Source organism: Podarcis gaigeae (assembly GCF_964106915.1).
Source record: "Podarcis gaigeae genome assembly, chromosome: 16".
NCBI classification, from domain to species: domain Eukaryota; kingdom Metazoa; phylum Chordata; class Lepidosauria; order Squamata; family Lacertidae; genus Podarcis; species Podarcis gaigeae.
The window spans coordinates 23,486,551-23,502,977 of record NC_139693.1 but is presented as its reverse complement, the minus strand read 5'-3'; the positions used below and the strand labels follow the sequence as shown (position 1 = coordinate 23,502,977).

General features: G+C 48.9%; 1 protein-coding gene across 17 annotated transcripts in view; it reads left to right on the top strand.

Moving 5' to 3' along the window:
* Positions 1-16,427, top strand: part of NF2 (NF2, moesin-ezrin-radixin like (MERLIN) tumor suppressor) — a 102,270-nt gene that overhangs the window by 62,724 nt on the left and 23,119 nt on the right. For 5 of the 17 annotated variants that reach the window (XR_014559058.1, XR_014559061.1, XR_014559063.1 and 2 more), the window contains 3 exons: positions 1,424-1,529; positions 8,541-8,671; positions 10,696-10,855. Coding sequence is in view for 7 of the 17 variants with exons in the window: in XM_083717313.1 (XP_083573439.1) it covers positions 1,424-1,529; positions 8,541-8,671; positions 10,696-10,855 (397 nt within the window). In the remaining 10 variants the exon portion in view is untranslated. Of the gene's footprint in view, positions 1-1,423; positions 1,530-8,540; positions 8,672-10,695; positions 10,856-13,959; positions 14,006-16,427 lie in introns of all 17 variants that reach the window. The other 12 variants (XR_014559054.1, XR_014559057.1, XR_014559059.1 and 9 more) reach the window with 3 other exon arrangements.

Genomic DNA, 16,427 nt, shown 5'->3' with positions numbered 1-16,427 from the left:
AACCAGTTCAGTACAGGTGAACTCCTTGATTTCCTTGGGATGGCGTGTTGTGATCCCATCCTTTTCACACGCACCTTGGCCCTACTGCAATCCCTAGCTTCCCCCCTCACCACGCACACACTTCGGCTGAGCACCCCAGCGCCGAGATGCACCATCCTGCCAAGCCCTCAGGCCTGGGCCCCCACTGGGTCTTCAGCTGCTCAAGAACCGCCACGCTGCCGCCTCCAAAGCATTCAGATGCCATTAATTAAGTTTTTCGCCTCTAGATATTAAAACACCAGATTCATTACTCTCCCCCTCCCTTGTCCCAATATCTCGCTCCAGATCTCCCCCTCCTCTCCAGGCCAATCACGAGGCTCCCACCGCACGCCAGGCCTCCGTCTCCGTGGTCCTCTGGGCATACAAGGGCCGCTGCCAAGGGCTTTTGTCATAAATTGCATTCATTAGTGGGTGAATTAACAATAGCCTTAATTTCATTCTGAACTACTACTTTTCCCCGCTCCTGTGTCTGGGCTTCTGTCTTTGCCCGCTTGGTAACTTTCTCCTCCTTCCTTTATACCTCGCCCCGCTTGCCAAAAACATCAACGCCGGATATTGTTCAGAAGATCTGATTACTTGTTTTCTCTCTCCTCTTTACCCCCCACCCCACCCCCTCAACCGCTTCAGAGGAACCTCTCGAGGATGAGGGGTAGGCAGTGGTTCTTGAAACCTCCAATGCCGTAATTCAGTGGTGCTTGTCTTTCCTTAGATGGGTGGTCGAAACCACCCTTAGTGGCATGAGATTAGCGTGTAGAACAAGGCTGGGAGAACCTCTGGCCCTCTGGGTGCTGTTGGACTCCATTTCCCATCAGCCTCAGCCACCATGGCCAGTGGTTAGAACTGGTGGGAATTGTTGTCCAGCAACATCCGGAGGGCAAAAAGTTCTGCAGCCTGCATTTTAGAAGATAGAAGCTTCTGCTGCTGGGGGGTGGGAAGCAGAACCTGTCCTGGACGTCAGTCAAAAACCAGTTTCTCTCTCCCTACCCCCTCACCCCCTCATTTCATTTCTCCTTCCCTGGACAACAGTCAAGATGGATGAAGCGCTGCCATTTCCTGCCATTTGGGGAAGGAGAGCATTGTGGGTAGAGGCAGCCTTTGCCATCCGGGTGCCATCCAGATGATTTGGACTGCAATTCCCATCATCCCCAGGCAGCACAGCCATTTTGGACTTCAGCTCCCAGCATGGGGGCTGGGGGCTGATGGGAGTTGCAGTCCAAAATGGCTGTGCTGCCTGGGGATGATGGGAATTGGAGTCCAGATCATCTGGAGAGAACTGTAAAAACATTGCCAAGGTGGCAAAGGCTGGGGTAGGGTGTTGGATTTGGCCCACCACTGCCTCGTTTAGGCCCCTTGACCACCTCTTTCGTATTTTGCTTGTGTGCAGGGCGAAGGAGGCCGATCAGCTCAAGCAGGACCTCCAGGAAGCTCGAGACTCTGAGCGAAGAGCCAAGCAGAAGCTATTGGAAATAACCAGCAAGTCGTCTTACACAGTAAGAAAACGTTTTATACATAGGGGCATCATTTTGCCCCTGGTGAGTCTGTGCTGCTTGCCCCGGGGCATCCTCTAAGATCTGCAACCAGAAGCCCAGCATTGCAATTATGCAAACTGAGCAGAGCTGTTCCTTTGCTGGCTTTATATACAATTTTCTGCTTTTCTGCAGTGGCTCCCCTTTTGTGGGATGCTCTCCCCAGGGAGGCTTGCCTGGCACCTTCATTACATATCTTTAGGCGCCAGGCGAAAACATTCCTCTTCTCCCAGGCCTTTGGCTATTTAAACAATCTATGGCCTTTTAAACTCTGTGTGTATAGCAGGGGGGTTGTTGCTTTTGTTTGTTACCATGTTATGCATTTTTGTTTCTTTATATTGTAAACCACCCGGTGATCCTGGGATGAAGTGCAGTATAGAAATCATTATCATCATCCAAAGCCATATGTTCTGATGCTGCTTTTAGCAGAAACTGCTCAAAGCTTGTCGCTCCAGTTTTCTATGAGGTCTAGAAATTGTATTCATTTTAAAAATGAAAGCCGTGATGATCAGGGGTTCCACTTCAGTGTCTGGATTTCCAGGTTACAAATCAAAGGCTATAAAATTCTTCCTTAAAAAAAAAAAGTTGGCAGGGGACGCTTTGGGGATTCTTCCTCATTGTCGGGGCTCCTACAAGACGACCTGCTGTGTGTTTGGTGATCATAATCAGCCAGTTTTCAGCTCAGAGTAATTTGGGCATCTGTTCCCGGAGTTTTCATCACATGGCCGGCTCCTTTAATCCCTTTGTCATTATCACTCTTGGCAGAAAAATAACAAGACCTCCAATTAAACTGGAAGGCCACAGACTTTTTTATGAGGAGCAAAACACTGGGCTTTTGTTAAACGCCCACATTTGTTAACCGACATTACTTGCCGTTACGGAGCGGCACTGAGCTTCCGTGTCGCCCTCTGCGGTTCTGGTGTCCCATTTATTTCGCTTTGTTCGTAGCAAGCACTGTGCCAGGGCTTGGATTGGACAGAGCAAAGAGCAGCACAATGCAACAGAGAACATCCCAGTCCCAGAGGCTCTTAAGTTGAAGAGAGGGACATGGGCAACTTGAAGAATAAGATAAAAGTTAAAGGGCTGCGCCCAAAGTAGCACTGAGTAACGCATCACCCCCAGTGCAAGGATTTCTGATTGCACAAAGGCACTCCCTCTGTAACCCCCTAAATATCTGAGAGGGGTTCCCCAAACCTTCAGAGCAGATTTGGGGTGGGCGGGAGTCCCATTGGATCCACGCTACCCCTGGATCTGTAGAAAAGCCACGCGGAACTGTTACAAACCCAGGAAGCTGCAGTCAGATCTTTGGTCCATCTAGCTCAGTACTGTCAACACTGACTGGCAGCAGATTGCCAGGATTTATGATGTAGCACATTCCCACCTATTCCTGCATCCTTTGGTGATTGAACCCGGGGCTTTCTGCATGCAAAGCAGATGCTCTCCCCCCCTGAGCCATGGCCTTCACCACAGCACCCCAACCCCAGGAATCAGCAGGTCTTGCACCCCCTCACTGGGATGGCCAAGTCTAGGGTGTGGGCTGATCCCTTACCTGGGAAGACTCCTGCCAGCAGCCTGCTAATGGCAACACAGAAGGCAAATACATATTTATAATGCCATGGCAGAAGCGTGTGAAGCGCTGCTTGATAGTGTCCATCGCAATTGAGGGGATTCAAATGATGCAGTCCCTCACATACACGCACAACCAGCATTTAATTTAGAGCTCCGGGAAGCTTCCAGCGCCCCCAGTGCTGAATTGTTCACTCTTGTTGCACAGAGAAGGGTGTGCAAGTTGTGTTCTGTGCTGTCGCAAATAAACCCCACAAACAGGTTTCTTTTACATCAGTTTTACCCAGGCTCTCTCACCATCCCAATTTGTCTTCGATACTGCATCACCCTGAGTGAGTGTTTAAACAAGCAGAACAAAGGTGGCTTGGATTTAATGGCTCCCCGCTCTCGCTCTCTCTCCCCCCCCCCCCAGTTCTCTGAGGCTGTCTGCTAACGTTCAGAAGCTTTTAAGAGCACTGGCTGCGGTGCCGAAATGAGCCTGCCATTTCTAGCCAGCGGCCCCTTGAGTTGAAACACCGGTTGCTCGGGTGTTCTGTCAGAGACAATCTTCGGAACAAACACTCTCAGCCTGTCTGGCTTTCCCCTACAAGAGCCCCTGACTTTAAATGGGTCTGGTGCCAGCGATTGCGCTTGTGGGCGATTGCAATGCAGGACAGACAAAGCACTTCTTCACTTCTTGAGTGCACACTCAAGATACGGAAAGATACATCCCAGAAGATGTAGCAATGGCCAGCAACTTAGATGCTTTTAAAAGAGCATCAGACAAATTCATGGAGGATAGGGCTATCGGAGGCTACAAGCATCGCTTATATTGCTTCTGAATAGCAGTTGCTGGAAACCACTAGAGGAAAGGGTTCTCTTGCGCCTGGGTCCAGATTGTGGGCTCCCCCTAGGCGACCGGGTTGCCCACTGTGGGAACAGAACGCTCGACTAGATGGGCCACTGGCCTGATCCAGTCTGGCATGGGGAATGTAGGAAGCGGTCTTTAGACCAAGTCAGACTTAATCGCTCCATCTAGCTTAGTACTGTTGACGTTGTATGGCATCAGCTCTTCAGAGTTTCAGCAGCTAGCATTCCCATACCTACCTGGAGATGCTGGGGATTGAATTTGGGACCTTCTGCATGCAGAGCAGATGCTGTACCACTGAGTTATGTCCCAATCCCCCCAAAGGCAGAAAGCGCTGTATGGAGAAACCAGGAGGATGGATGGAGATGCAAGGATTGCAATAGGTTCGAAGCAGGACTGATCTCTGAAAGACTGCTTTATGTTGACAGAAGCAACAGTATTTGTCACAATCACTTGGCCCCTCTTAAAGATTCATTGTTTCTCTCCATAATCTTCACAACAACCCTGTGGTTCAGACTTCACAAACCTGGTGCCCTCCAGATGTTTTGGGCTACCTGTGCTGGCTGGGGCTGATGGGATTTGTCGTTCAAAACAGTGAAGGTTGCTGCAGAGTGTGGCTGGGAAACCTTTGACCCTCCTAATGTTGCTGGACTTCAACTCCCATCAGTTCCCAGTGAGTGTGGGCACTGGTGAGGGGAGATGGGAGTTGTAGTGCAACAACATCAGGAGGGCCACTCCTGGTATGGAACTTCCATTCCCCCCCCCCCTCTCCTTTCTAAGAATTCACTGTTATTTTAAGCCAGTGGGGCTGGCAGGAGTTGTAGACAAAAATCTTTAGAGGGCACCAGGTTGGGAAAGACTAACATGAGCTCCTCTAACCATTACCTTGGCTGGTACATTTCTGGATAGGCTTGCCTAATCAAAAAACAATGTTTTGAGAAGGCACTGAAAAGATTACAGTGAGGGCACCTGCCTGATGGCCATAGGCAGGGAGTTCCAAAGTGTTGGTGGGGCCACACTAGAACATTGGTTTCTTTCCAGTGCTGTCACATATGTAGTAAGGTTTACAGAGCACTCTGAACCTTTGAAATGCTGTATGCAGTTGCTAAGCCTTATGTTATTATGAATTGGGAAAAAGACTATTTTACCTGGGGTCCTCAGGCCCTAGAGTTCATTCATTGCGAAGGTGAGATGCAAAACATTCCGGTGTTCAAAGCATCCTGGTTTGAGAGGACTGTCAGTTGCACGATGAGCATCAGGCCAGTTTGTCCTTGACTAAACTCTGCAAAACAAAACAAGGCTTCCTTATCATGCATGCACCCCAGGTTTTCATTGGGAGCTAATCAGCAGGCATTGCAAGTATATTTTTGCCCCTGGAACCGAAGTATAATTAAGAGGAAGATTGTAAGACAGCGGCAGTTTGGCTCCACCCCTCCAGCTGCATCAATCCCAGAAATGTTTCATAAGAGAAGTGCTTCTCCTTTTTGAAAAATACAGCCCGCTGCTATCTCTCCCGAGGATCTCTTAAAGGGGCCTGACACAATCCTCTTTCACTCGTGGCCCGTGGGAATGCTTAGAATGCCGACTTATTTGCTCTGAAAGGAAATGATTCTCACAGGTGGTGAACAAGAATATTTCTGAATCAATGCAGTTCGGGTGCTGTTCCTCTCATTGTTCCTTGCTTTCCCTAGGGTTGTCTTGAGAATTTTCAGTAGATAGGGATGCAAAAACTAGCAGGAGAGCAATGAGCAGGCAAGATGCTTACTGAGGGGTAGCTGTGTTGGTTCAAGCTAGCATACCTACCATGGAGTAAAGTTACTTATTACGGGGTGAGACTGCCTGCTGCTTGAAACTGGAGGCTGGAGCATTGGAAGACGTCTCAGTGGTTAAATCCCTAACACTTTAGTTTAAGAGGGAAACACAAGAAGAGCATGTTGCAGTAATCTAACCTAGAGGTTACCGGAGCGAAGATGACAGAAGACTTTTTAATGTGCTGTAAGTCACCCAGAGTGGCTGGGGAAACCCAGCCAGATGGGTGGGGTATAAATAATAAAGTTGTTACAATGATGATGATGATTAAGTTAGGGTATCCCTGTCTAGATAGGGGTGCAGCTGGGCCATGAGCCAAAGCTGATGGAAGACTCTCCATGTTGCCGAGACCACTGGAGTCTCAAGCAACAGCAGTGGACACAGAAGTACACCCAAGCTACATACCTAATCCTTCAGAGATGGTATGACTCCATCAAGAGAGGGCCACCTGCCATCCATCTGGTCTAGGGAACCATCTGTACCTCAGATGCAAAGAGTCCTTGGTTTAATCTCCAGGCATATCCCCTGCCTGAAACCTGGATTGAGCTTCAACTTGTTGGCTCTCATCCAGTCCATTACTGAGGCAAGACATTGGTCCAGCGCATCCTCTGCCCCAGCTGCAGATATAAGGAAATAGCAAAGCTATGTGCCATCAGCATATTGCTGACCCCACTCAGTGGTTTCATGTAGACGTTGAGCAGCATAGCGGATAAAATTGAACCCTGGGCAACCCCCCCACGTTGAAGGCTCCATGGGGACAGACAGCACTCCCCAGGCATCACCCTCTGGAAACGACCATCCAGGTAGGCCTGTAGTCACGGCAAAGCAGGTGTTTCCCACAGGCATCTGGTTGGCCACTGTGGAAACAGAATGTGGGACTAGATGGGTGACTTGACCAATCCAGCAGGCTCTTTTTATGGTCTTACGTACTGCCAATCTTTACAAACCTAGGGGATCTGTAGGGAAGGAGGTGGCCTTTCAGATATTTGGTGCCTCCATCATTAGGACACAGTAGCACACAGACTCACACCCGGGAAAAGCAAGGGAAGGTTAATAACTGGATGGAAGGCACTTTGCATCGCTGCAACAGGCTTCAGTGGCTTTTGTACACATTGTTCTTCTTCTCCGGCATCCGCATTTCAGCCAGGACCTGTGGTCTAAACAATTGTGCTTGACGTTGATCTCTGAGGCTTTTCAAGTGAGTTGTAAAATCCATTCAGCCTGAAGCCCTTCTTCTTGGCATCAGCTGTCCGGAAGAGTTATGGTTATCAGCTCCGCTGCTCTGACCAATTTGTAGTGTGGGTTTCTATCACACATCCCCGGCACTGAATAAATGTCAGATTCACAGGCTTGCGGCATTGAGAGGCACAAAAGGCCTACCTGGTCATGCCACGAGGCAGGATCATCTATCTGCCACTCATCTCCCACTCCCAGCTGCCCACACAACCCCAAGACACGATGCGCTTTGCAGAAGACACGGGCAGAGCAAAATTGCTCCATGGGGATTCAGAGACGAGCCAATCCACAAGCCGCAGAAGGCAAATAAAACCATCCCATCACTAGCCCAGCCCCAGACATAGCAGTCAGAATCAGAGAGCAATCAGACTCGTGCTACAGGAATTGTGATCTGTGCAAAAAAACCTGCTGAAGTAAAACCACGTCCAGCGACCTGTTAAAAATAACAAAGGGGTTAAGTGTGTTTCCTGCAGTGAGTGTGTTTCCAACTGTACTTTCTTATTGGCATTAAATTAGATGCAAGAACGCAGCTGGTTACTGATGGGGCCAGGATGTCCATAAAGCGTCCAGGCACCTGCTGGTAAGTATATCTTGTTACCCAGGTGCCTCTTCGCTCTCACCTGTCCTGCTAGGAAACATTATGGGCAGGCAACTACCGTTGACCTCAACCTGGGCCTCCTTGTTTTAATTGCTGTGCTGGATTAATTGGGTTGTTGCATTGCATGTTTATATGTTAATGTTACAATGGGATTGTTTCATTGTCTGTTTTGATTCTGGATGCTTTTATTTTTTAATGTTGGCGTACTTGGTTTTTATACTTGTAGCCTGCTTAGTTGCCTCAATTATATTGAGATACAGTCATACCTCGGGATGAATACACTTCAGCTTAAATATTTTCAGGTTGTGCTCCACGGCGACCCGGAAGTAACGGAGCGTGTTACATCCGGGTTTCGTGGCTCGCACATGCGCAGATGCTCAAAACGACACCACGCACATGTGCGGAAGCGGCGAAACGTGACCCGCGCACGCGCAGATGTGCAGTCGCATCTTACGTTCGCTTTGGGATGCGAACGGGGCTCTGGAACAGATCCTGTTTGCATCCAGAGATACTGCTGTATTACGCTATTAAAGTATATCAGTATCCCTGTATCATATAATGGCTCCTAGCCACAATGGCTATGCTCCATCTGCATGGCCAGAAGCAGCAGTGCTTCTGAATGCCAGTTGTTGGAAACCACAAGAGGGGAGAGTGTTCTTGTGCTTGGATCCTGCTTCTGGTCTTCCCTTTGGAGCATCTGGTTGGGCACTGTGAGAACATGTGGCTGGACTAAATGGGCCTTTGGCCCTGATCCAGCAAGCTTCTTCTGATGCTCTTCTAATTCAGGATAGAGGACAGCATTACAACATGAAATACCATCAAAATTAAAATGCAAATCTCTGCATCAAGCGGCATATACATTTTTGACTGATAATAATGGCAACCTGCAGTGGGTGACTAATCTCTGCTTTGCCTTTAGCAGCCGATGAACTCAGGCTCAACGGCGCTCCCTGCTGACATGCCAACCTTCAACCTCATCAGTGAAAGCCTCTCCTTTGACTTCAAGGATACCGACATGAAGAGGTTGTCCATGGAGATAGAGAAAGAGAAGTGCGTTGTTCTCCTTCTTGGCTGTAGTAACTCATAGTCTCGTGGCGCTGCATGGGTACAATGCAGATTCCACCCACCTTTTTTTCTTTCAATGTGACATTTAACTTAAAAGCATAGGAAGCTGACCGAGATCATATCAGACCATGCTTCGATCTAGCTCAGTTATTGTCTACAGCATGACATGGGCCTGTGGACCAATCGTGGCCCACCAGGAGGGTTCACTTTGGCCCACGAGGCCATTTCCCCCAAGCCATGCCCACCTGTCCACCAGCTGAACGTCGCTGGATGATGTTGGCTGTTGGGGGCTGGATTCAGTCCTGCTGGGTACTGCTTCATCAGTTTGTAAACCACTGGAAAGGTGCAGACAGCAGGACTGAACCTTCCATTCATCAACTGGTGGGTGCAGGGTTCAGTCCTTCTGGGTGCTGCTCTGCTAGTGCATACCCTGCAGCAAACGTGCTGGCGAAGCAGACCCCTCCTCTCACCCTCAACTTGTACCAGTGGGTGGGACTGTCCATTTCTCAGTCACTTGATGTCATCATGATGTCAGATGATTGACAGTCGGTTGGCCCCATCTACTCACCAAAGTTGTCCAGTGGGGGTGGGGAGATAGTGATCTGACTTGCTGGCCAGAAATGTTCCTCATCTCTGATCTACACCGACACTCTATGGCAGAGATGGCAAACCTCAGCCCTGGGGGGCCAAATGTGGCCATCTAAGCCTCTCTGACTAGCCCTCAAAATTCTCCCCAGTCTCCTAAGCTTTCTCAACTTGGGCACTGCAAGCATCTCAGATTTTCCCCATGTCCCACTACCAAGGAAGGGTAATGTCCTGATCTAGTGGAGGTTTGCAGTTCCTGGTGCTCCAGGCAGGCAGGATTCCAAGGAAAGTCAAAGTCAGCACTCCGGAGACCAGTCAAAGTTTGGGTTCAGGACCATGGACAGCAATCCCTCAGTTGATACCAAACATCCAAGTTGTCTCAGTGAAGGTCTGGAGCTGAGTTTTATAGCACTGTTTCAATTATCTGGAAGCCCTGCCACTGTGTCCTGGTCAGTTAACTGGCCAGCAGTGCTTTCTTCTGCCCCCTTTGTTTTTCTCCAAGCAATGGGGTTTCAACGTGTGGGAAATTTCACATTAGAATAATAGAATCATAGCATTGCAGAGTTGGAAGGCACCATGAGGGTCATCTGGCCCAACCACCTTCAGTGCAGGGATATTTTATCCAACGTGGGAGTCGAACCCATTGCCTGAGATTAAGAGTTTCGTGCTCTGCTGACTGGACTATCCCAGCACCATGGGACTCTCTTGATCCCCTGAGGTGTCTCTGCACCAGCCATCAGAGTCTGGCGACAGTGGTGTCTGCTTGAGGTTCTGTGTAAGGGATGCAGGCTTTGGTGCAGTGCGGCCCTAAGCATGGGTCTGTCTCACCCCTGAAGCTGCAGTTCCTGGAGTACTCTGCCTCTGACAAATCTTGCTCTGAGGCCGTGACAACTCTGCGGGTTGCTCTCCCCTCATCATTTTACCTAACGCAGCGGAGGTGATGCCCAAAGACAGCTGAGCGGTGTCATATTGTAGGCATGTCGGCACACCTCTGTCTATTCTGGAGTAGAAAAGGTAGTTCCGTGGTTCAGGATTTAGCTGCGATTCCTGCATTTCAGGGGTTGGACTAGATGGCTTCCTAGGTCCCTTCCAATTCTACAGTTCTGTGATTTGCAGCTTCTGAATTGCTTATCTGACTACCAGGCTGGTAGGCTGGTCCAGATGACATTCAGTCACCTGTTCCAGACCTGCAGCTTTGTGAGGACGGGTGGGAAAGAAAAAAACAACAACCCACCTCTGCTTTAGCGAAGCTTTTTTGATGCATTTCAAAGCAATGTCATCGGTTTCATCCTCCAGGCAGCGCTTCAGGGATAATTAAATGAGAAGCCTATCTATTTTAGCTGAGTCTGCAAAAATTGTTTGGTTTCGCAGCTAACGGCAGGCACTCTGTGTGTATGTGTGTGTCTGTGTGTGTCGTTGCTCAGGGTGGAGTACATGGAGAAAAGCAAGCACCTCCAGGAGCAGCTGAACGAGCTGAAGACCGAGATCGAGGCTCTGAAGCTGAAGGAGAGGGAGACGGCGATGGACATCTTACACAGCGAGAACAACGAGCGGGGCAGCAGCAAGCACAACACCATCAAGAAGGTATCGTAGGCCATGCCACTGTGTAAAAAACGGGATTTCTTGGTGCGTGAAAATGCGGCTGAGGTCAATTCAGGACATGTCGTGCAGGGAGAGAGAGAGAGACCTTATGCCGAGTTTTGGAGAGCGCCTTTATTTAATTATTTTAGTTTCATTTCATAAAATTTATATACAAGAGCCCCCTCAAAGCTGTATGCAAAAAGAACAAGACATTCACATTGTCAGTAGAAAAACAGTTAAAAATGGCTATTGAAAACGTTGAAAAACAGTAATTGCTGAAATCAACAGTAAGCTAAAAAGCAGATGAAAACGCAATTCAAGATTCTATGTATCTGAGTAGCCTTTGCCTAAATCAAATGCTTCCAGCAGGTGTCAAAAAGGGGACAGTGAAGCTGCCTGATCTCAATAGGCAGGGAGCTCCGAAGTGTCCGTGCTGCCACGGAACCAGCATTGCATGGTGGCTGTAAAAGTGTCTCTTGCATTTAGTAACTTCCAGTGCTTTTTTTCTGGAGGGTACGCAAGGGTACGCATACCCCTAAACATTTTGTGAATCTAAGTTTGGCCTCATTGAGGGACGGTATTTCAATATGAGTAGGAAAATGAGAGTACCCCTAAACATTTTTTTTTAAGAAAAAAAGAACTGGTAATTTCCTTAGAGAACCTGAGAAGACCAGAGGAGTCTTTGGCCTTCCAGTTGTTGCTGTTGCACAACTCCCATTGAGTGTTTCTCAGCCACCTAATGCTTGGGGGCGGGGACGGGGGAAGGAATGTTCTCCAATTCCACCAGAAATTTAATAATAAAGGAGACAGGTGCACCTGACTAGAGGGGGCATTCCATAACCAGGGAGCCACCACCGAAAAGGTACTGCCACTGGTCAGTGTCCAACCCCTATTGCAACAGCACCAAGACGCAGTGTCCAATAGCAAAAAAATAACAGAGGAGCTTTACAGTTTCATTTTGGTCCTAGAAACCTCCTGCCCCACCAATGTCACTCACAGTCCCTCTCCTGTAGCAGGTTCTTATAGGGCTTCCAAGAGCAGGGGGGCAGAGAAAAGTGCACAGTATGGGCCTGGAGATCTCCTTCATTTCATAACACGTAGAGCTGCAGCAGGGAAAAAGTATTGGAGTGAGAGAGGGGGAAGGCAATATATTTCACAAGGGCCGTGTAGGATCCCCCCCCCCCGAGGCCCACGTGGTCCACCTCTGTGGCTGGCCAGTTGCATAAAACCAGGATCTTTTTTCTGCCGTTGCAGCCCAGCAGCTGGTATTCAGCAGCATACTGCTCCTGGATGGAGAGGTTCTACTTAGGCATCATTTCAGAGCCTCATTTCCCATATTGCTGATCTCAGCCCCCCAAAAAGTTAAAAATTCATTTGACTGTTGAATGTCCGTGCTTCCCTTTGTGTGCCTCGTTTGGTTACAAGAGGAATAATTGCCTCAGCTCTCTGCCTGGTTGACCTGCTGTTTTGAAATCATTCTTCTCCCATCGTTGCGGGATTCAGCAAGATTGAAATATTTGCTGAGAAGAGGGAAATCTTTGGATTGCCTTGAATATCTCTTTGGAATCCCAGGAGACTTTGTCAGCAAGGAATCGCCCCTTTAAGCCAAAGATAACAAGCTTTCTATTAAAAAAATCCCTTGGCAGATGGAGGGAGGATCGTTGTAGATGAGAAACCTGAGTTGCTTCATTCATCTCATCTCATCTCTGCTTTGTTTTATTTTGATTTATTTCCTACTCGGATTTTGTTACTCTATTTATTCATTTGTTTCATTTGTGTCCCACCTTTTCCCCCTTTCACCTCTAAGGAGCTCAAGGTGTCAGACATGGTTCTTCCTTCTCTAATCCCCACAACAGCCCTGTGAGGTAGGTTAGGCTGAGTGGGGCAGAGACTGGCCCCCAAGCTCACCCAGCAAGCTTCATGGCTGAACGGGGGATTCGAACCCTGGTCTCTCCTAGCTCCTAGCCTGCCACTCTAACCATGGCACCATATTGGCTTGTGACAGTACTGTCAACATATTTCGACCCAGGACCCACCTTTTAACCTCAGCCCAGGACATGGGACCCATTTCTGTTTTCTTTTTCTTTTTAACTCTATATGTCCAGATGCAAAGGAGGCTTTTATATCATTAATATGTAGAAAATATGATTTTAGGAAGGGCAGCTTGTCGTTTTGGGATGGACTGAAGTGGGACGGGCAGGGATGGGCACCCATGCACCCCTGACCTCTGCGCTGCGGCATTACTGCTGCTTCCCGGGGGGGGGGGGGGAGAGGGAAGGTCAAGGTGGCAAGGTGACTGCTGTTATCCTGTGCACCAACAAAACCAGTCCGAGGCTTCTTCCGGTGCCTACTGAAATCATACTCTGCACCCTTTTTCCTTGCTGCCTTCAAGGGACAGCTTCAGAACAGATCTTGTGCTGGCCTATATTGCAATTTAAACAGATAGAAGGAAAGATCAATAGATCAAGGTTGATGCCCACTGCTGCGACAGGGGAACACTCACCTGGCCCATAGTTCATTTCTTTCATTAAAATGTATATACCGCTTTATTGCAAAAGAACACAAGCAAACCCTCAAAGCGGTTTACAAAGAATAAAAGAGTGACATTTTCAGCTAAAACGACTATTCAAAGCAGTCAAAAGACAAAATCAGCAATAGATTAAAAACAGATTAAAACATACACCGACACCCTACATGTCTGGGTAGGCCTGTCTAAACAAAAACGTTTTTAGCAGGTGCTGCAGAGAGTACAGCGAAGGCGCTTGCCTATTGTCAAGAGGCAGGGAGTTCCCGAGGGTTTAAGTGCTGCTGTGCTAAAACTATCCAACTGCCGGGCTTGGCCTGTAGCATTTTGGCTTGCCCTCCAATGAAAATGGAATACAATCCTTGCCCACGATGTTTTCCTATGCGAGTCCTGTTGAAATGGGACTTTGAGTGAGCCTTGGGCAAGAGAGCTTTCTGGAGAAGATAGTGCCCAGTGAGCTATAGAACCGCCAACCCAATTTTCACACTTTGTTTGAGGAAGACGCAACCTGGGAACGTTGACACTCTCGATTTCACAGAGGACCTCTTCTTTTGTGTGTTTGTTTCTCATTTTGCCGGTTTAGCCTCAAGCCCAGGGCAGAAGACCTATCTGCATTTGAGACCTTCCAAGTAGGTTATTCCAAGATTTCTTTGCGTGCGGTGATGGGATGGCCACCTGTCTCTTACTAACCCCTGCATGAGCTTGCTTGTGGGAAATCCACTGCCTTTCACCACACCCGGCAGGGCTGTTGGAGCTTGTCACCCCACGCAGGGTCCTTGTGAGGGTGAAATCTGGCAAACGGGTCAGGAGCCTTATGCTACCCCTCCTCCCGGAGGGTGTGATGCTGGAGGGGACCTCTCCTCCTTTTTTGCCGCGTCCCCCCACTTTTGGTGCGATTCCACCAGTCCGTCACAATTAGCACATTGACAAGTCTTGACAGAAGGAGGTGTTGCATTGGGAAGTAAGGCAGCGAGCAACATTTATATATATATATATATATATTACTCCACCGTAGCTTTCGCCAGCCTGGGGCCCTCCAGATTTTTTGGACCGCAACTCCCATCAGCCCCTAGTCAGCACGGGTATATGGTGCTAAAGGGCACGGTCACACTGGAAGGGGCTGATGGGAGCTGTAGTCCAAAGCATCTGGAGGGTAGCAGGTTGGCAAAGGCTTATCCTGCCACCTGTGCTTCTTCACTTAGCCCAACAGATCAATAATACTCCATTAGGAAATTTGTTCACTTAGTGTATATCCGAAACGCAGCTGTGCATCTTTCTCCCACCATCACACAGGTAACAGCAGATGTTAACGGTTGCTAGTTCATTTCTGGGCCCGGTTAGAGGTGCTCACATTTAAATCCCTAAACAACTGCCCTACAAGACCCTCTTGGGTATTAAGATTGCCAGAGGGGGCCCTCTTGGTAGTTCCTCTGCCCCCAGAAGTTCAGTGGATGGGTGAATCAGGAGAGGGCCTTCTCCGTGGTGGCTCCTAAGCTGTGGAATTCCCTTGCCACAGAAGCAAACCTGGCACCTTCATTATGTGTAGGCTAGAAACACCCCTCTTTACCCTGACCTTTGATGCTTGAGATGTATATTTTTAAGACCCACCCTGTACCCATGGCTGTTAACATGCTTTAAACTGTTTTTCATATTGTATTTCTAAATTGCTTTAACCTGTCCCGGGACATTATGGTGGAGGGTAGCGGTAATGAGAAAATGTAGAATTACAGAGTTGGAAGGGACCACAAGGCTCGTCTAGTCCAGGCACCTGCAGTTCGGGAATTTTTTTTGCCCAACGTGAGGCTCGAACCCATGACCCTGAGATGAGTCTCATTCTCTACCAACTGAACTAGCAAATAAGTCACAGCAACAATATGGAAGGGTTGGCTTCCTGCAGAGGCCTCTGCGTTCAGAAGCTTGACCTTTCCCAATTCTCTGCCTCCTCTTCAAAAAACCACGGCAGAGGAGCACTTACACAAAAACAGGAGTGATGCCTCCTCCTTTTAGGCTGCATGTGTGATGGGGAAGGGAGGGGCAGACACCTCTCCCTCTGCCCCACGAAGAGAATCGCCACCCTGCAGGTAAAGTCAAAAGTTGGATCCTGGGCTCTGTTCCTCATCTCCTGCCCCCTCTCCTCATTAATCACCCCCCTCCCCTGGCAGCCGATTGATTACCCCTCCTCCTTTTTTAACTTCTGAAAAATAAATCTTTCTGAAACCTTTTTTTGAAGCTGCCGCTTTTGCTCTCTCCTGTTCGAGTTGAGCACTTCAAAGCTGCTCCCTGGTCTTTGGAAGCCTTCGCTTGAGCGTCCTCATTGGCTGGTGCTCTGGCACCTCTGCTTCATATCCCCCGCGGTTTGCTCCGCAGAACCGTTCAGATCTCGATGAAGGGCAGGAATGCCACCCAGGCTGTTCCTGCGGGACGATCCTTAATTGGAATGGCTTGTCATCGTTGGCACCTTTCAAGATGGGCCATGGGGGATTTGTGGGGGGGGAGCGGGCTTTCAGAGTCTGCTAACTGGCCACACTAGCGTTACATAAGGACATCTGAAGCGCCTGCCAGTGGCCCATCTCGCCTGGATCCTGTTCTTACAGTGCCTGCTGGAAACCTGCAAGCAGGATCTGAGCACAAGAGAGGTGTCCCTGCCCTGTGGTTGCCGCCAGCTGGTAGAATCATAGAGATGGAAGGGATCCCTAAAGCTCATCTAGTCCAACCCCTTGCAACGCAGGAATCTTTCGTCCAACATGGGACTTGAATCCATAACTCGGAGATTAAGAGTGTCATGCTCTATGGACTGAGTGGTTGCTCCTTCCAACGGTGGAGGCATAGCATTTGTGAGCATAACAATTGTGGCTAGTAGTTGCCGATAGCCTTTTCCTCCATGCAGTTGCCTCATCCTCTTTTAAGGTAAGGGACGCGGGTGGCGCAGTGGGTTAAACCACAGAGCCTAGGACTTGCTGATCAGAAGGTTCAAATCCCCACGAAGGGGTGAGCTCCCATTGCTCGGTCCCTGCTCCTGCCAACCTAGCAGTTCGAAAGCAGGTCAAAGTG